Source organism: Andrographis paniculata, unplaced genomic scaffold (genome assembly GCF_009805555.1).
Source record: "Andrographis paniculata isolate CXL003 unplaced genomic scaffold, ASM980555v1 Contig80END, whole genome shotgun sequence".
NCBI classification, from domain to species: Eukaryota; Viridiplantae; Streptophyta; class Magnoliopsida; order Lamiales; family Acanthaceae; genus Andrographis; species Andrographis paniculata.
In genome coordinates, this window is record NW_026137618.1 from 4,150,773 (window position 1) to 4,171,497 (window position 20,725).

Here is a 20,725-nt window from a genome sequence, read left to right on the forward strand (position 1 = left end):
GGTTTTTTGCTAACAACGCGCAAACTCTCTGCGAGTTTTTGTTTCTTGCTTAGATTTTGTTTGATTTTAAAAAACATTATGGATCTAAGTTTTTCTTGAAGTTATCCTCACTTTTTGACCCGCTAAAATAAATTAGGGTTTAATGATTGGGGACAACATATGGATTGTGCTATTAACTGCCATTTTGAATCTGTTCTTTTATTTTGTAATCAGGTGAAGAATCATTTCATGGTAAATGGCTTCCGACAGAATCACCAGGCTTCCTGACAACGTCATCGACGAAATTCTTAAACACTTGCCGTTGAAAGATGTGGTGAGAACTAGTGTACTATCAAGAGAATGGAGGTATAAGTGGTTATCAGTTCCACATCTAAATTTCGATCACGACTTCATGGAATCGTTGCCTTCAGAATGCCCCCCTGAATGTGTCATTTCTCACACACTGCTATTACACAAAGGACCCATTCGAAAGATTTCACTTGAATATACTAACTCTGGCCATATGGTTGTCGATCGCTGGCTCAAGATCTTGAAAAGCAACTGTATTGAGGAGTTCTCACTCCAAGTTTGGACCGAAACCACTCTTTATGCCTTACCTAGTGATCTATTAAGTTTTCATCTCCTGAGGCATCTGCAGCTTACTTTAGTTGAGATCACTTTGCCTACTACTTTCCGAGGTTTTCCTGAGCTTGTCAAGCTTAGTCTTGAACATGTCCAGATTACCTACGATGAGCTACGCATGTTTATCTCTAGCTGTCCGAAGCTTGAGTGGATGTCTCTGCACGAGCTGACAGAAACATTTTGGGTACATGATGTTGATGCTCCTAAAATCAAATACTTGGAGCTTGTAGGAATCAGCGTCGAACTGGCCCCTACTTTCAATGGTTTCAGTTTGCTTGCCAAACTTAGGCTTCATATGGTCGACATTGCCCCACAAGAGTTGCAAAGGTTTCTATCCGAATGTCCATTGCTTGAGTTGGTGTCCATTGCTTGAGTTGGTGTATATTAAAGGTTGTTATTACGAAACTCAAAATTCCCGTCTTGATATTAATGCTACTAATCTCAAACACTCGAGTCTTATCCAACTTGAACTAGATATTTGAGACTGAGGTTTCTCGTTGAATTCGAAAAGATCGACATCTGAATTTCATACCTTATGATTATGATTTAAATTTTGGCACCGATTATATTCGGCTTGTTTGTCTTATGATATTATAATGTGTTATTTCTCACAGGACCCATAGTCAAGATTTTTACTTCGCAGCTGCATTCTATACTCTTCTACTTCATCTTTGCTTTTGTTTTACTGTTATTGCCATGACTTCTTCTTATTCTATGATATTATGATTTTTTATTTATTGTTATATTTCATTTTCTAAATTATTTGTTTATGTATTGGAGATTTGAAATAAATTTTGTTAACTCTTCAAGCACTCTTAAGTTCTTTCAAATTTTTAAAATTTCAAATCAGGATCTATAAACAAAAAAGAAAACATTTAAATTTTATTTGTACATAATCCAAAAAGTCACTTGCTGCTTGCAGTTATAATCAGCCGCCGACCAGAATACTTCGAGAGGGGTGGGGGGAAAATTTTGTAAATCAAAAAATAAAATTTTATTTATTAAATAATATATTTTATTTTTATTTTATTGAAAAATAATAAATTACATCAGCATCAATATATTATGACTATATATTGTGACTATATATATTGAAATTATTTGTACATGTATATTCTGAAATAAAAATTTGTACAATTTCTCATTCAAATAAAAAGAAATCAACATTGATGTTATTTATATACATATAAAAAACAGATAAATATGTATTAAATGTTATTAAGTATATCATAATTAATAAAATTATAATTAATATATTTTTTTAAAGATAAAAAATAATCTATTTAATTTTATAATAAAAGTAAATTATAATATAATTTTAAGCTCATTTATACACCTAATTACCCTAATTAAGGGTAGTGAAAATTTAATAATTTTGGAACGTAATTTTGATTATTTCTATAATTAAAATAATTATATTGCTAATCAATAAAAAATTTATTAAGGATTCGACGCCGATGCCGATACCGAAACCTCCTCACAGTAGTAAATCGGAGTTCGTATGCAAAAGTTACGGCCAAAATACGAATTACCAACAAAACCCACAAAATCAAGCTTCTAAGCCCTCAATTCACTTAATTCCATGTGTTTAGGCTCAAAATCAACCATATTACTCCGATAAAAAAAATAAAAATAAAAATAAAAATAAACCATATTACTCAGCCAAGGTCTAAGAACACTTAGAAAACTATGCGCAAAGTTTGTTAGTGCCGGCAAAAAAATCACTGCTACTTGTGTTTTCTTGAGAAACAAATTCAACAACACAACTATGTTTGACAACTAACAATGGATTTGAACTACCTATCATTTCCACTAGAGAGTAAATTTTTACAACAACGAGCTGGCTATCTCCAAAAACTATGATCTATCTCTAAATAGCATGAATTAAACCTATATTTTAGCACAAATTTGATCAAACAGGACATAGAGGCATATGATCGAACATGTTGTAAACAAGATAGCTTCGAAATCTTATGATCAAATCAACAACCGCTCTGATACCAATTTATGACATGGATTAGGACCATCTCCATGAATCAAACTCGAAAATGAAATATCTAATAATCTTTACATTCATCATCTTCATGTTTCGACACATCTTGTCAATATGTTTAGATTCATCATCTCCATCTTCAGTTCTATCTTCAGACTAATCATCTCCATCTTCGCATATATCTTTAGACTCATTGTCTCCAATATCTTCGCATGCATTTTCAGATCTTGAATTGACAGACTCGTCATCTCCATCTTCCGAGCTTATATATATAGACTTGCCATCATCATCATCAAGTCCACATGTTCGCTCCCCCGAGATTTTTTGTGAGATGACATCATTGATTGGACACCATTTACTCTTATGCCAGACTAGAACCTCAAGTGTCTCAAATCCCATGTCTTGTTGTTCCTCCCATGCATATTTCATATGCCGACTTCAAAGTAGATCTACTACCGTTAACCAATTCAATTCTACGTAATGTTGAAATATCTCCAATGCCGGAAGGGGTTCTTTCCAATGAACCCAAATTACAAAGTCGAAGCCGCTCAAGAGTAGGGCAATGCTCCTTCTCAGCTCCCCATTGCACAAAATCCGAGTCGATCAATTCCTTCAGTCGAAGAAATATAAAAAATCCCTACTTGCTGGATGTGGATTCTGGTGAAACTATGCTCCATTAACTTGATGATAGCAAAACAAGAAGAAAAAAATATGTGAGGAAGAAATACAAACAATAATGATACAATATCTGATACAATAATTATCAAATATTAGAAATGCAAATTTTAAAAAAACGATTGGAACTCCTAAAATAACTTAATACAACTCCTAAAATATGTGCACATATTATTTAATAACAATATTAGTTACTAATTTGAAGAACTTAATTAACACTCCTCCTTGCTTCAAAGCTTGTGACTATCATACGCATCTTGAAATAATCGTATTGGCTTGAGAATGTGACTTGGTGAAGATATCTGCTACTTGCTCGTTGGTTCCACAAAACGTCACTGCAATTATTCCATCTGCTACAAGTTGTTGAATGAAGTGATGCTGCAAGTCAATATCTTTTGTCCTCCCATAGAAAGCTGGATTTTTGGCAATTGCAAATCACTGCCTTGTTATCAGAAAAAATTTGTGTTGCCTTCTTCTGTTCATGATCCAAATATGTCGGAAGTTTCCGAATCCACAATGCTTACTTTGCTGCCCTAGTTGCTGCTTAATATTCCACTTCACATGATGATAGAGCTATTGTGTCTTGTTTCTTAGAGCTCCATGTTACTACTCCAGAACCAAGATTAAATACATTACTGGACACACTTTTGCGATCATCAATGAACACAGCCATATATCACTATTGGTGAAACCAACAAATCTGAATTTTTTTGCAATTATAGAAGTTTTGATCCACAAAAATATCATCTTTACTTTGAATAACCCTGAGTCCCAAAAACATATTTTAGCAACCCAAGGTCTCTCATATTGAATTAGCCCATCATGCTAAAATCATCAAGTAAGGCCTTTCACGATACAAGATATACCATATCATCAGTATATAAACAAACCAACAAGAAATCATCATTACATTTCTTCTTTATATATAGAGTAGGTCTCACTTCTTGAGAATCCATTTCTGTGAAAGAATGAATCAATTTCACTGTACCAAGCCCATGAAGCTTGTTTCAACCCATAAAGAGTTTACCGTAACCTATAAATCTTATCTTCACTGTCAATAACATTAAATACAGGAGATTGAAAAAAACATACACCTCTTCCAATGCACCATTTAAAAAAGTTGACTTCACATCAAATTGATAAATTGACAAAATTATTCTCACATTTTCAAAGCGAGCAATCGGAGTAAAAGTTTTGTCAAAGTCTATACCATGTAGTTGTGAATATCCTTCTGCGACGAGTCTAGCTTTATGCTTTTGAATACTTCCATCCGGATTATATTTGGTACAAAACACCCATTTCAAGCCAACAACATTTCTATCATGTGGGACACCGACCAACCCCCAAGTGGAGTCTTTTTCAATAGCATTCAGTTCCTCTGCCATAGCTTCTTTCCATTCTGATTTTTGTACAGCTTCTTCAAAAGACATAGGATCAAACGTTAAAAAAGCAAACTCACATGATTCAAAAATTTTTCTAACAGATTTAAATTTTCTTGGCATCTATTCAGTGCTACTGCTATTCTGGACAGTTGATGTTGACAATTTTGCACTGCAGCTGTGTCGGATAGAGGATAGTGACGATTCTGCGCTGCTACTGTTTCTCGAACTGAATTGTGTAGTTGTATTCGAGACGCTGCTGATGCTACCATTCAGAAGTGCAGGATCTAAATTTCTAACACGTTGTACATCACTTTCTTTTTCATCAAAATATGCAGGAACCGATTAAATGGCACCATCATTGTCAACACTGCACTTCAATGCAGCCTCTTCATTGAACACACATTCCTACTTATTATCACTGGGCCAAAGATATGGTAATGAACCTTAACCATCGTGGTCTATTGACAATTACGATGGCTCATTTCTTGTGCAGGACTTTAAGCCTACAACGAAGAACATTCTAAACGAAGGAAGAAAGTCAAAAAAGAATGCAAAACAAGACAATTGCAACACTCGCCTACTTAATCCTAGGTGTGTTTCTTAACAAGATATGACATGATTTCATTGCTATCTTCATCATTTGCTACTTAAAACGAGATATTCAAGCATTTGATTCATTGTCTGCACATAAATTCACATATATATTTAAGTGTGTATGTCCGCACGCACTATATTTTATTCAATCAATTGGTTTAATTTTTTTAGAGAGACAATAATGAGCAAGGAGGGAGCATAAGCCATCTTGACAAAGAATGCACAGATGCCCTGCTTGACCTCGGCAAAGAGGATGAGCATCGCGCAGAAGACTTGGAGGTTGCCATGTTGTTGTCAAACATGTCAATCAATTGTAAATTGGATCCTTGACTGAATACATGAGAAAGCAAAGAAAACAGAATGTTGTTATTTTAATTAGTATCATAATATATAGGGTTTGTTTTGTCTTGTTTTTTTTTTTCCGACAACGGAGAGTATGAGAGGTTTCAAGTATATATAATTCTTAATTTCTATATTGGATCATTCTATCGTTGAATGTATAAATATAAAATTGCCAATAAAACTATATTATACTCTAGCATCAATATAAATGTGAGCTTTGTAATTAAGCAGTATACGGTAAACTTGTAACTAAGATCTCCTCGTTAAATCAAAATCTAAGAGGAAAAACAAAAATGAATGTCTTGCTCCGTGTTGACGCTGCTGGACTCTCAAGCTTCCGGTTCAGATAGGGTAGGGTCATACAGGATTTCTTTGCATTATCATTTCAGTTCCATTGTTTTTCTTGTTTTTTGTTTCCTTAGGTGTTTCTATACGTGAGTCTCATGTATTTGCTAACTTAGAACTACATATAGCTTGATCTTGTTTGAGTGCGTAGATGGTTTGGATTCCCGAGCCAGCCATTTAATTTATTAACTTTCTTAAGGCGCGGAATAATATGGAGTTCACCTTATTTGTTTTCATTAATTCTTGGCTCTGGGTGGTGTGCTGCAAAAACTTCCTCGACAGCTCAACGATCTGATCAATGATGATTGAACTCAATGATGTGAATTTTGAAATCTTGGATAATGTCACATTTGTTGTTTTCTTGATTAGAAGCTACCCTAAAAGTTGAAAAGAGCAATGGCCTGGGCCGGTGTCTTTAAAGAGAACACTCATTCCATACTCAAATCTCCCAATTTTCTATTGTCCGTTGATAAAATACATGCAAATAATCGTTATATCGTGTAAAAGAAAATTAACAATCAAACCATTTTTTTAGAAAAAAAAAAAATTTACTCTATAGGTCATTTTTTTAATCATACGTCTTTATAGTTTGTAATTATATAAAATTAGTATTTTTGTATTAATGTAATTTTTAATAGACAAATCAAAAGGTTAAAAAACGTACATTGGAAGGAAATGAAATATATATTATATATAAAATTTAAAATAAAAATGTAAGTATTAATAATAAAAAGTAAAGTAAATATTTAAAGTCAGACCGTAGAGGGACACTAATAATAAAAACAGAAAACGCGGACAGGTGTCTGCCGCTTAAACCAAATAAATTAGCACATTTGGTTTATCACAAAAACCCTACAAGCCTAATCGATTATTGTTGCTGTTTGCTGCGTCTTGTGTTTCTGTTGAATGCTTTATCTTCACACAATCGATTTTCTACATCTGCTTCGACTTGGGGTAAGGTTTAAAATGAAAATGTAAATATTAATAATAAAAAGTAAACTAAATATTTAAAGTCAGACCCGAGAGGGATACTGGTAATAAAAACAGAAAAGGCGGACAGGTGTCCGCCGCTTAAACCAAATAAATGAGCACATTTGGTTTATCACAAAAACCCTACAAGTCTAATCGATTATTGTTGCTGTTTGCTGCGTCTTGTGTTTCTGTTGAATGCTTTATCTTCACACAATCGATTTTCTACATCTGCTTCAACTTGGGGTAAGGTTTAAAATAAAAATGTAAGTATTAATAATAAAAAGTAAACTAAATATTTAAAGTCAGACCGGAGAGGGATACTGCTTAAACCAAATAAATTAGCACATTTGGTTTATCACAAAAACCCTACAAGTCTAATCGATTATTGTTGTTGTTTGCTGCGTCTTGTGTTTCTGTTGAATGCTTTATCTTCACACAATCAATTTTCTACATCAGCTTCAACTTGGGGTAAGGTTTCTATGGTTAAGACTCACGCACACTCTCTTTGCTTTTAGGGCTTTCATTCTTGTCTAGATTTTGTTGAATTTTGTAAGATTACAAACAAACGATTATCTACAACTCCTTTAATTTGGGGTAAAATTTTGATGGTTTTTTGCTAACAACGCGCAAACTCTCTGCGAGTTTTTTTTTCTTGCTTAGATTTTGTTTGATTTTAAAAAACATTATGGATCTAAGTTTTTCTTGAAGTTATCCTCACTTTTTGACCCGGTAAAATAAATTAGGGTTTAATGATTGGGGACAACATATGGGTTGTGCTATTAACTGCCATTTTGAATCTGTTGTTTTATTTTGTAATCAGGTGAAGAATCATTTAATGGTAAATGGCTTCCGACAGAATCACCAGGCTTCCTGACAACGTCATCGACGAAATTCTTAAACACTTGCCGTTGAAAGATGTGGTGAGAACTAGTGTGCTATCAAGAGAATGGAGGTATAAGTGGTTATCAGTTCCACATCTAAATTTCGATCACGACTTCATGGAATCGTTGCCTTCAGAATGCCCCCCTGAATGTGTCATTTCTCACACACTGCTATTACACAAAGGACCCATTCGAAAGTTTTCACTTGAATATACAAACTCTGGCCATATGGTTGTCGATCGCTGGCTCAAGATCTTGAAAAGCAACTGTATTGAGGAGTTCTCACTCCAAGTTTGGACCGAAACCACTCTTTATGCCTTACCTAGTGATCTATTAAGTTTTCATCTCCTGAGGCATCTGCAGCTTACTTTAGTTGAGATCACTTTGCCTACTACTTTCCGAGGTTTTCCTGAGCTTGTCAAGCTTAGTCTTGAACATGTCCAGATTACCTACGATGAGCTACGCATGTTTATCTCTAGCTGTCCGAAGCTTGAGTGGCTGTCTCTCCACGAGCTGACAGAAACATTTTGGGTACATGATGTTGATGCTCCTAAAATCAAATACTTGGAGCTTGTAGGAATCAGCGTCGAACTGGCTCCTACTTTCAATGGTTTCAGTTTGCTTGCCGAACTTAGGCTTCATATGGTCGACATTGCCCCACAAGAGTTGCAAAGGTTTCTATCCAAATGTCCATTGCTTGAGTTGGTGTCCATCGCTTGAGTTGGTGTCTATTAAAGGTTGTTATTACGAAACTCAAAATTCCCGTCTCGATATTAATGCTACTAATCTCAAACACTCAAGATATTTGAGACTGAGGTTTCTCGTTGAATTCGAAAAGATCGACATCTGAATTTCATACCTTATGATTATGATTTAAATTTTGGCACCGATTATATTCGGCTTGTTTGTCTTATGATATTATAATGTGTTATTTCTCACAGGACCTATAGTCAAGATTTTTACTTCGCAGCTGCATTCTATACTCTTCTACTTCATCTTTGCTTTTGTTTTACTGTTATTGCCATGACTTCTTCTTATTCTATGATATTATGATTTTTTATTTATTGTTATATTTCATTTTCTAAATTATTTGTTTATGTATTGGAGATTTGAAATAAATTTTGTTAACTCTCAAGCAATCTTAAGTTCTTTCAAATTTTTAAAATTTCAAATCAGGATCTATAAACAAAAAAAGAAAATATTTATAATTTTGGGAGCTTCAAGTACAAGCACAATTTAATTCTAAGAAGTCACTTGCTGCTGCTTAGCAGGTATTATTAGCTGCCGACCAGAATACTTCGAGAGGGGGTGGGAATTTTGTAAATTAAAAATTAAAATTTTATTTATTAAATCATATATTTTATTTTTATTTTATTAAAAAATAATAAATTACATCAGCATCAATTATGACTATATATATTGTAATTATTTGTATATGTATATTCTGAAATAAAATATAGTACAATTTCTCGTTAAAAAAAGAAAAAGAAAAAAAATCAACATTTGATGTTATTATTCTTATTTTTTTACATATTATATACATATATATTTTTAAAATAAATCAAATAATGCAATAAAATAGGGGAGGGTTAATACATCCACCACTGCTAGGGGTAGGGGTGGGCAAAAAAAATTAAATCGAACCGTTGAACTATTGAATCATATTGAATCGAACCGAATTTTCGATTAACCGAGTAAATTTGGTTCGAATACAAATACTGCATATTTGATATTTGTTCGGTTCGATTCGGTTTTGATTTTTGATCATTTTTTTCGGTTCGGTTAACCGAACCAAATATATTTATATATTTATATTAGTATATTTTAAATTTTAAATTAATAATTATATTCAGTTAGATTTCGATTCGGATATTTGAATATTTGAAAATATTTTTTATTTAATTACAATAATTTTCGTTATTTTTTAATGTATTTTTTTTAATTTCGGTTTGCTACGAGTTATTTGCAAATATTGCAAATATTTTCGGTTAACTGAAATTTTCGATTCGGATACGCTTCACGATTTCGGGTATTTGTTCGATTCAATTCGGATATCAAATTTTTATAAATACCCGAACCGGTCCACCCCTAACCACTGCTCATCAATCAACCCTCAACTTTCATAATAATTGGGAACCTCATTTATTTTCCGGTTACTAGTAATGTGTATGTTGATGGCATCCATGAGTGGTATACGCCATTAGTCTGATCGGCCTATTTTTATTTGTGAATAGGTCGGGCCTATTATTAAATTGGGCCTGGAAGCCTAAGCCGTTGCACAGCCCGATTCAAATCATATTGATCTAGGCTTGCAAATATCCGAACCGTGTTCACCCCTAACTACTGCTCATCAGCCAACCTCAATATGTCGAGAACCTCATTTATTTTGCGGTTATTAGTAACGTGTATGTTGATGACCTCCATGAGTTGTATCCGCCATTAGTCGGCCCATTTTTATCTGTGAATAGGCCGGGCCCATTATTAAATTATTTGGGCCTGGAAGCATAAGCCGTTGCACAGGCCCATTCAAATCGTATTGATCTAGGCCAGTTCGAATTTTAAAATTTTTTATTTTTAAATTTATTTTTGTAATTTTTCATGTCATGTTCCCATTGAATTTTCAAATTGTACTTTATTGTAGCTATAAATAGATATATTTCTTTTGCGTCGATTTGAAAAAATGATAAAATAATTACATGTATTATTAGTTATAAGATCTCTAAAAAAAATAAGACAATATTTTATCGAACATTATTTTAATACCAAATTCTAACCGAACATTATTTTAATACGAAACTCTAACCAAACTTTTTAAAGCGACTACAAATATCATTTAAAAAATTGAAACCAATCAAATATCGAATCAAAGCAAATACTAGCATAGAACCCTAAACTCAAATATATATATATATATATATATATAAGCAAGAAGGCCAAAAAAACACAAGGCAATTGAAAAAAAGAAGAAAGCACTCAAAACATGGGTTCCCAAACATTAATGAAGAGGAATGAAGAAGAAGACTGAGTACACCTACAAGGGGCTGTCCCGACGAATTGTGGCACGTTAAATCACTGCTTTAATTTTTCGCAGTCCATCGGATCGAATCGAATCGAATTTACTGTCCGACATGAAGCAATGACTAACCTACATCGACATCGACATCGACGAATCATCATCATCGCCGCCGCCGTTAAACACAATCAATCATCCGGTCCCGAACCAAACCCTACAACATCCATCAACACAGATCCGTCATTCGAACCTAACTCTACACCTACACCGCTTTCCGTTTTCCATTTTTACCACATTTCCTGTTAAATAGCAAAAAAAAAAAAAGAACGAAACGTCGACTATCAGCCATGTTAGAACTTCGATTCTCTTAAAAATGTTACCCTTTGATCTTCTTCGGCGAGTGGCCCGTCTTGCGCTTGTGGCGACTGAAATCCGATACGAATCGAAACGTCTGCCCGCACCCGGCCTCGGTGCAAACGTACGGCCGAGCCCCGGTGTGAACGCGGATGTGCTCGGTTCTCGCCCACGCCCACTTGAACGTCATCTTGCAGCCTTTCCACGGGCATTTCAGCGGGCGATCCTCCATGTGGACTCGTCGGTGCTGCATCAAATATTTGTGAGATAAGAACTGTTTACCACAGTCCTTCACCAGGCAGATATTCTGTTTGTGCAGCGCGAGCTCCTGCTTTGTCTCGAAGCTCATCGTGCATCCCTCCATGTCGCATTCGTACTCACCTTCCTCGTCTCTGATCTTCGCCTTGTTGCTGTTCCCGGGAATTTTTGTTGCCTTGCCTTGGCTCTTCTTTGTCGTCGCCGCCTCCGTATCCTTTTGCTGCTGCTTTGGTGTCGGTTTTGATTTAGTCGATCTGGATCCCGAAACTTTGGTCGTTTTCGCTTTTCTTTTCCGCAGCCGCGTGCTCGGCCCTCCGTCTCCCTCGTCTTCTTTGACGGTGTGCTCGTTTAACTGACTCTTGCTCCTTTGTTGGCTTTTCGACTCGACTCTACTCTTGATACGTTTCCACGTGTTGCTAAGCGGGAATTCGTCCGAAGAGTCGTCGACATTTTCTGCCTCGGAGATCTCGCCCTCGTTCTTCAATCTCTTGGTGCCCCGTCGGCTCCGAGCTTGCTTGCAATAGCTCGCTGCTTGTACTTCGTCGGAAGATTCGTCTACGTCTTCTTTAGCCTCGGGATTCACGTTCTTCGTCGCTCCAGAGCCGCGCTTTCGCTTGGTTTGTTTACGGCTGCTATTGACCAAAAGCCCGAGAGAGAACTTATTCGTTTGCTTTGTTTTCGAGCTCCTTTTCGCATTCTTTTTAAATTTTCTCGCTGTCCGACAAATCGCAGATGCTATCCGCGCAGCTCGGCTAAACTCCGACGGCCTCTCCCGATTGAAATCAGATGTGACCCACGCCCCAATCGGTAAATCCCATTCATTTTCTTGCGAATCCTTCCTGACCAGCAGCGGATGAACTTGGTTCGACATCCAGACTTTGCCGCACCATTTTCCGGCCACAACAATTCTCTTCTGCCTTCCAAAACCCCTCGACTCCGGCTCGCTAGTCGCTGCAGGGCTGTCGGTCGGAGAACTGCGGCCAAAGGCGCTGTATATAACGGAGTTATAATGCATCTGCTTACTGTAAAGAGGAGATCGACTAAGATTAGCGCTGTAGAATAGGTTAATGCCCATTTTCACGGCCCAGTCACCGTTGCCGTGAATCGCATTTTCACTGTCTAAAGCCAGTCGAATAATTTCCTCATCCTCCTCAGAGGCTTCCCGAAATGAAATTTCACTCCAGATATGATCGCTCTCCAGTTCTTCTCCAACTTTCTTCGCCTGCGACTCTAATTTGGGATAGTCTGCATATAGAAGACCGAAATATAAATATAGAAGTGAAAAATGCATCACAAGAATATTGATCAAAAATAGACTGGATGTCAATGTACACTAAAAACATCGAAAAGTAGCAGAAACAATCGAAGAACGATCTTTTCACACCTTCTAGTACCACATTTCGTGAAAACATCAGCCAATTCTTTAGCATAAAGTGAGGCAACGAAAATAGAAAGAAGAAAGAGCCGCAATTCCATGTTCAATCATTTTTATTATATTAGTTTTGAAAAGGCGATAACTTGGTCTTTCTACACCTAAAAAATATGTTCAATCTTGCCACTGCTAAATTTATTCAATTTCGTCACGTCCACAAATTATGCTAAGTTACTCTGGAAGCAATTTCCAATTGCCCTAAATATTAGCCAACCAAGAAATCACATGGCAATTCCAATTTGATGATACGAAATCGGAAGGCTCAAAAATTTGCCTGACCGGGAGATACTAATTTTCACAATCGGAAATAAAGGTAAAAGAAAATCTGATCTAGTAAAAATGTCACCTGGATGACAGACGAGGAACACGCGGGCTCCACCAATCTGACTGAGCCGCTTTTCTACTTGCATACCGTGCTGCAGACAGAAGACGTGCAATCGAGAAGAATCTTCATCAGATCTCTTGGAGAACAATCTCAAAGAATCTTCCTGAGATATTTTGGAGAACGGTAGAATTGCGTCTGACAGAAATGTCAAACCAGTTCCGGGAGTTGCTTCGGTTTTATGAGTTGAAGAATCTGTCTCAACCACAGTACAATTGTTTGTCGGAGATTCGCTGCATGCCGGATCTTCCTCCTCCCCTTTTGCCACAGCAAGTTCAACTCCCTTTGCATTAGAATCGGACATAGGTGAAGAAGTTTCATCCACTCCGTTTTCCATATCAATATCATTACAAGCAGGGCCATTTCCGGGGTCGTCACTATCACCAATTCCACAGCTTTTGACAGGAATATCAGTTTCAATCTCCTTATTATCTTCCTCAGAATCAGAGGCATTGCCGTATGCCAAAGCTAATAGACCAAGCGACGAGGGCTCTTTCTCGTCATCCGTGATGCTTCCGATTCTGTTTTGTGTGTTCCCCGGCGCTGCAAAGAAACAGATAGTTCACAACATGAGTCATAGCCACATATTTAAGAGAAAATACTGGTAGCATTTTCCAAATGCATAATCGAAAATTTGAAAGTTACATCATCAGATTACAAAATTAGTAGAGTATAATATATTTGACACAAATTTCATGATCATGTCATAGCTATACTGCCCTTTCTAGCTTATGCATAAACAAAAGACAAGTGCCACAAATATAAATAAATACTACCTCATTCCCAAATCTTCTGCTATTACTTCTTATTTGCAATTGTACTAAAACATTTACAAACTTCTGTTAATTTGCACATTTTTTTCTATTTTACCTTCTAAATACAATATATAAGAACATTATAAACAAAAAATAAGGGCATAATAGTACAAAAACTATCAAAATTACACCTCTTAAGAAACCGTACCATAATAAAAACTAGCAAAGAATTCAAAACGAAGGGAGTATTATATATAAATGTGTGTAATCAGTTAAAACTTTTGGCGAGAAACATTTAACATGGAATTGAGGTCCGATGTTTTAATTCCAACTATAATCCATTCATAATGTGTTCCTCGAGCAAGAATTAATACACATATATATATAACTATTAAAGAATGCATCTTCCTACGAGTTTCAACTTTTAGGTTTAGCAGAATATCTAATCACAGGGAAAAGAAATGTTTAAGAGTACTTAGCACAGCTCATTGATAATCCAATTCATGCGCGCATGCATTCTTTTCATATATGCTAGTATAATAGTCAAGACGTCATAGTTACTTCGTACCTAATCAGCAAATAACCAGCAAAACTCTGCAATTAAAATATATACCTGAACCAATTTCTGCAATAGTAGGCTTTGCCTCGCTGGTATAATTGTCAATATCATCGACTACCCAATCATTAAATGTACTGCAGTCAGCAGACCTCAAGTAACGCGCAGCTGCTTCCGTTGGTTGAACAATAGCAACACACGAGAAACATAATATCCCACAAGTAACACAAGAAAAGAGTCCCTGTTCACAGTGAGAAGCTTTCCTGGTTTCAGAATTTGTTGCCTCGACTTTAGGAACAATAGAAGGAACCTCACTACTGCTACTGCAAAAAGAAGAAACTGTTCTTTTATTCACAGTATATCGTCTGGCTTGTTTAATTCCCTGCTTCCTATCTAACATGAAATCTTCACAATCATTGTTGCAAGAGGTTTTCAACTCAAGATCAGAGCTGCACAAACTCGGGAAGAGCCTAGATTTGGTTTTGGGCTGCAGTCCATCCGAACCATTGGAACAGGTTGAGCGATCTAGGGAATTTTGGGGAAGAAGCACAACCGATGATCCTTTCCCAAGAACATGAAGCATGTCATTGTTTTGCATCATGTCCAGGAAAAATGATTCTTTGATAAACATTTCTCCTCCGCCTTTCTTCCTGTCCTTTAACCGAGAACTCCGGGGTTCCACAGCAATGCTCTTTGGTACTCTGAATAAACATGTACAGAGAATAAGGATCATGTTTAATGTGTATAAGAACAATGCACAACTTTATGCATCAATTTCATTTACGGCAAAGCATAATGCAATACAGCCATCATATTTGCAAGCTAGAACTGAAGGGAGCTGCATATCACCGAGTACAGTGATAAATGAAAGAAGAAAATGCTCTCAATGTAACACCATGAACAAATGATCTTGGATCATAATTTTGAGGATGCAAGAAAACCCCTTTTGAACTTTATTCAAGAAGCTTCCAATTAGCCAATGGGAAACCTTAAGACAAGACCATATGGAGAGTACTTCGGAGGTAGAAAAGCCTAATTAATGCTACAAGTCTATACTCTTCCGATTAGAAACTAGTTCTTCAAGAAAGTGTCTTCCTATAGGCTATAACTACAAAAGGTTTAAATAACTTTCCCAGATGCTTAGAACGACCCACAGCACGAATATTTGGATTGCAGACTTCAGAGTTTCAAACAAGTAAACATCGTTTATATTAAAATGAATGCATTTGCAATAGAAGCTATTCTGAAAAAACTAAATTATGAGTCTCAATAAAAAACGCTAACACTACAAGATTACGAGGCTATTGCTTAATCACAGCCATCTATACTGAATACATGAAAAGATAATCCAATTCCTTGTTCCAGTAAGCAGAAGTGCTGAGATATCTAATGCTCGTCAAACGAGAAATTGAAGGAAACAATCTTGTTCTAAGCTTAAAACCTTTGAATTGGTGAGAATAACTAACAACAAGAATCTATAAAATATAGCAAATCTTTTACAAACTAAAATACCGAACTTATAGAAACAAACCTCGAGCATAGAGAAAGTGCAAGGTCATATAGCAACTGGAAGTGAGACACCATAGGAGAGCAATTAGTAGCTGCCCTACGAATTGCTGCTTCCTTTGCAAATCTCAGCCATTCAGGGGTAGCAATATTAGCAGCCTCTCCACAGTTAAATCCTAAAACCATATGAACGTATAGATAAGATGCTCTTTGTTAAAGATATTGATACTAAAACAACAGCATACATAGATAAATACAGGAAGACAACAATTCTAATAAATGGACAAAGAGACAAGGAAGGAAATTATACAGATCTTACCATGACTAAACCCCGAGTGATAAGCTCTTGGGAATGTGACAACAAACTCCCCAGCATTTTGAACAAGCCTAAGTCAAGAAATTGATGAAGATAGAGGATGATTTAGTCACAGCTATTCTAAATATGTGATAATAGAGAGTAACTACTGATGATATATATCGAATAGAGAGTAACTCCATAACAGGTTTCTACTAGTGATAAACAGGAATAAAATAACATAAAAATTTTAACCTGCAGCAAGGAACCCCTGCGCTAAGAAGCACTTCAGGAGACATGACGGTGGTCTTCTCGCCAAGTGTGGCAAATGTAACTGAAAGAAAATGCAACGGTGAAGCTTATTGTCAAGAGTTTAAAACAAAGCTGGAGCAGCATATAACAATCAAACTGTATTTTCAAACATAGGTAATCATGATTTCCAACTGTGCATGCCGGAAGAGAAACTCAAAAGATAATGGATTCATGGCCCAGGATAAATGTGGAGAAAATTTTATGATACTGCTGCGTGCATATGCAGCACAAAAGGCTTCTCTCATGCTTAAAGTGCTACCTCAATCTATCATCCACACTTCCAATATGTTTCGATTATCAAGGGAAAGAACATCCATGAATAAGCACAATGCAAAATAATTGAATTGAGATATCTTGATCAAAGATTTATATGCATTGTTAAAGACAATTAGTTTGTCAATGATGTAGTTGAAATCTATCAACCCTAAACTGGTGTGCAAACTAGCATTACTTTTCTGGTCTATAGTAATTAATTTAACATAAAAGAATTTCCGTGTCGGATAGAAAACAAAGTTTGCAACAAAAGGTACTTAAATAATTTACAAAACGTACATCTTCAAAATAATATCATTGAGTGCCATTTTGAAACAGAAACTAATCTAAAGTCTAAACTACCGAAGAAAAGCAATACTCAGATTAAGGGGCCCAAACTTCGTATTAAGATAGGATGGAGAGAAGAAAAGCTTCTGATAGTTGTGAAGAATTAAAGGGAGCAATAGGATACAGCAAAACCAATCAAAGACTGAATAAAACAAATATGGACCTCGTAATTTGAATGGATAAAAAGTACCAGATATAGGAGAACAAGTGGTTTCTTATAGATCAAACAGTCTGACACATTCGAAAATGCAATGGATGGCCAAAATGACCAAAATGCTATTTCGACAGTAGCTCCTCAAGCATAGCATAAGGTATTTCAGTCTCAAATTTGTAAGGTATTACAACGAGGCTCTAGGGATTTTAGACACTTGAGGCATATTATATGTGAATTCTAGTCATAGAAAAACAGTGAGTTATCTACTGGCTCGGAAACAGATTTCAATTAATAACTAATGAACAGTGCTCGTCTATTATCTATAAAGTGGGGAGACCCTCATCTAACAGTCTATTATTCAAGAAGTAATAAAAACTAAAAGGAATAAACTAACAGGGAAGAAAAAACTTGAGCCAAACGCAGGGCCATTCATTTCTTGAGCCATAATTCAAAAGTTTCCCTGGTTACTCGAGGAATGCTCATCGCCTAACCAAGCTGAAATGTTTCTATAAGTACAAAGGGTTACGGAAATGAACAAAGACTCGAGAAAAAAATCACAGAATGGCCAGAAGCCTACGTTGCGGCTGCTCAGCCAAGACACGAGCATCTTTGTTAATCAGTTACCGTTTTCTATATTCAAGGATAACAAATACGATCATCTTTGACTCTCATATCACCAAGAAGTCAGAAACCATACACGAATTTGAAAAGGCACACTTGAGCATCTGGTCATTCATAATCCACTACTTAATTGACTAACGAGCAAAGACTAGTCGGAGAAACTTAATGATAATATTACAAAAATTTGATTAAGCATGCCAGGAGATGTAAAACAAGCAATATACACATATTCAGCATATCATCATTATTCTATTCTGAACCCCCAAATCGAGTCCTCTTACATGAGTACCCTAATTCCTTCTACCACAAATTCAACATCATACCATTTACAGATTAGTGATTGCAGTATCGAGCATTCGGCTTAAATAACATTATTGCCTTCATCAAAATTATAATAAAAGCTTAAAAAACATAGAAGAACATCTCACCTAGAGGATTTATCTCTTGACCGTATCCATGCTCGCGGATCACTTCTTCAAAAGCCACAGCAGCTTCACGTGGCACGCCGTACCACGTCTTCCCTGCACCCATATGCAAATAATTCAAGCTATGTAAGTCATGATCTTCTACGTGCCAAGCAAACCAGCTAAACACCATTGCAACATAAACCATGGGCGACGTCACTCCAGGTATTTCCTCCTTCATGAACCTCAACAAGGATAAATTCTCCCTCGACACTCTCCTCATATTCCACTCAGTCGCCCCCACAGTAGTAGCTGCAGCACCCTCACTCTTCGACGCCCCACCGCCCTTCACCGCCACAAATGCGGACCCCGGCATGTCATTGGCATACTCCACAGTGAAAGGCTTATCCACAGTCGCATTCCAGTAAAGGGTTTCGACCTCCAGAGCACTCAAACCCTTCTTGCTATACTTTCTCAGATAATTCTTCTCGAAATTCTTGGCCTTGGTTTCGAATTCGGTTAGGGTGTACCTCTCCCCACTCTGCCACACCGGCTTCTGCACCGGGCGGTGCTTCCTCGGACAAAACCCGATCTGCTGCTGCCGTGTGGTGAAGCCCGGCCCGGAATCAGGGTCGGGGGCCCGGGCCAAGAGAGACCTGTTCAAATTAGCAACTACTGTCTTCCTCGGAGCAGCAGGCACAGGGGGGACTATTTTGCAAATACCATACTTGGAAGCCTCTTTCTCAATTTTGAAAATGTACGCAATTGGATCTCGAAACTCCGCCGGCGTCGGGTGGTACTCCGGCGCCACCGCCATGGATTTCAGCCATGGCGGCACCTCAATACTCCCCCCACCGCTTGCCTCTCCAGCCATCAATTAAACTTCCCCACCCCCAAAACCAACCCCCAAACAAACAAAATTAAAAAAAAAAAAAAAAAAACCCACCTCAGAAATCACGCATACTCAGCCCCAAACACACAACCCTACAACTAATCCCGTCGACATTCTACACAGGCATGTGTGTGAGATCTGGCGGGTTCATGTAAGCATTGCAGATAACAAAATAAATAAATAAATAATAAACGAAGTCAAAAACCGTCGTCCCTTAAAATCTATTCCTCCTCTACACCTCCATTTTCTGAAGTAACCTCCAGTTTATAAGCCCTTCCCTCTTTCTATTTTTCTGGGTTTTTTGCTCATCGGTATTTTTTTGGGAAGGAAAAAACAGAGGAAAGCCGAAATGGAGGTGAGCGTCAGACGGTAGTAAAGGGATGAGTGAGACTATGGAGGGCTTATATATATATTTTTTTTCGGTCGTCAATTCACAGTTTGCAAGTGGGTTCCGCTTTCTTTTCTTTTTCTTTTTCTTTTTTTTTATCTATTAGTAATTTTTCGGGGTTTAGTTTTTTCCCTCTCTCGCCATTACTGTGGAACGAAACCACTGTAATTTCAGTAAAATGGATACAAATGGCGGATGGATTGGGCGAGTTTCGAGCAAAATGTATTTTTTGAATTTGCAAGCGTGCCCTTGATCTTTTTCTTATTTCTGAATCTAGCCTGACGTTTTTGGATCTATCTTTGCTAGGAGACGAAGAAATCTTTTTGACATTTTAGGACGGGTCAATGCATTTTCTCCCCAACATTTATTAGTTTCATTTTGGTCTTTTGAGTTTTCGTTACTAAAATTGACGGGTGTATTACTGTCTTAATATTTACTATTGCCTCCGTCGTGTTTCACCGGACACAAATTTTAATAAAAGTGAATAATAATTATCAATTTTTTTATAGTAAAAAATAATACAAAAATAAAATATTTTTTTACTTAAAATATTTTTCGGACAATTCAAAAAGTAAGCATAAATTTGAAAGAGAGGAGAGTATATAATTACTCTTTACATTCAAAGTAATTGGCCCATTTTATTAATGATAATAATATTTAATTAATTAATAATAATAAATTATAATACTTTGTTCGTCCGTTTTTAAATATTCTATTTAATTTATGTGTTATTGTACTTAATATTAAAAATATCTTTATATTTATATAAAAAAAAAAATTTACAAATGTCCTTTTATTAGTATTATAAGTCACTAATGAAAGTATTTCTGTAATTTTTTCTTAATTTATATTAGGTTTTGATATAATAATTAATATTCAAATATCAACACACAAAAAAATAAATGAGAACTTTAAAGCCGGACGGAGATAATATTATTTATTTACATAATTAATAATATTGATAATTTTAAAATAAATTTAATATATATAATTAAAAA

The 20,725-nt window shown here is 36.1% G+C and overlaps 3 protein-coding genes across 4 annotated transcripts; 2 read left to right on the plus strand and 1 right to left on the minus strand.

The window, feature by feature from the left end:
* Window positions 1–235: 235 nt before the first annotated feature.
* Window positions 236–994, plus strand: LOC127240989 (F-box/FBD/LRR-repeat protein At1g13570-like). Its single transcript, XM_051259864.1, has one exon. It carries the CDS (start codon window positions 236–238, stop codon window positions 992–994), a length of 759 nt encoding a protein of 252 aa, XP_051115821.1.
* Window positions 995–7,766: 6,772 nt separating this feature from the next.
* LOC127240990 (F-box/FBD/LRR-repeat protein At1g13570-like) lies at window positions 7,767–8,525 on the plus strand. Its single transcript, XM_051259865.1, has one exon. The coding sequence runs from the start codon at window positions 7,767–7,769 to the stop codon at window positions 8,523–8,525; it is 759 nt and encodes a 252-aa protein (XP_051115822.1).
* A 2,232-nt stretch (window positions 8,526–10,757) lies between these two features.
* LOC127240920 (lysine-specific demethylase REF6) lies at window positions 10,758–19,369 on the minus strand. 2 transcript variants are annotated; one of them, XM_051259774.1, is made up of 8 exons: window positions 18,472–19,369; window positions 16,612–16,690; window positions 16,381–16,448; window positions 16,087–16,237; window positions 14,613–15,256; window positions 13,209–13,787; window positions 11,199–12,675; window positions 10,758–11,032 (listed from the first exon to the last, which is right to left on the minus strand). In XM_051259774.1, exons 1-8 carry the CDS (start codon window positions 19,319–19,321, stop codon window positions 11,011–11,013), a joined length of 3,870 nt encoding a protein of 1,289 aa, XP_051115731.1. In that variant the 5' UTR covers window positions 19,322–19,369; the 3' UTR covers window positions 10,758–11,010. The 2 variants fall into 2 exon arrangements, with proteins under 2 accessions (XP_051115731.1, XP_051115730.1); XM_051259773.1 differs by having other exon boundaries at window positions 10,758–11,117.
* Between the last annotated feature and the right edge of the window lie 1,356 nt (window positions 19,370–20,725).

Coding starts and splice junctions, on each gene's coding strand:
- LOC127240989 (XM_051259864.1), top strand. CDS start 236: ATGGCTTCCGACAGAATCACCAGGCTTCCTGACAACGTCATCGACGAA.
- LOC127240990 (XM_051259865.1), top strand. CDS start 7,767: ATGGCTTCCGACAGAATCACCAGGCTTCCTGACAACGTCATCGACGAA.
- LOC127240920 (XM_051259773.1), bottom strand. CDS start 19,321: ATGGCTGGAGAGGCAAGCGGTGGGGGGAGTATTGAGGTGCCGCCATGG. Junction 16,449..16,611: donor GCAGGGGTTCCTTGCTGCAG/GTTAAAATTTTT, acceptor TTCTTGACTTAG/GCTTGTTCAAAATGCTGGGG. Junction 12,676..13,208: donor GTTCCTCGTCTGTCATCCAG/GTGACATTTTTA, acceptor TTCTATATGCAG/ACTATCCCAAATTAGAGTCG.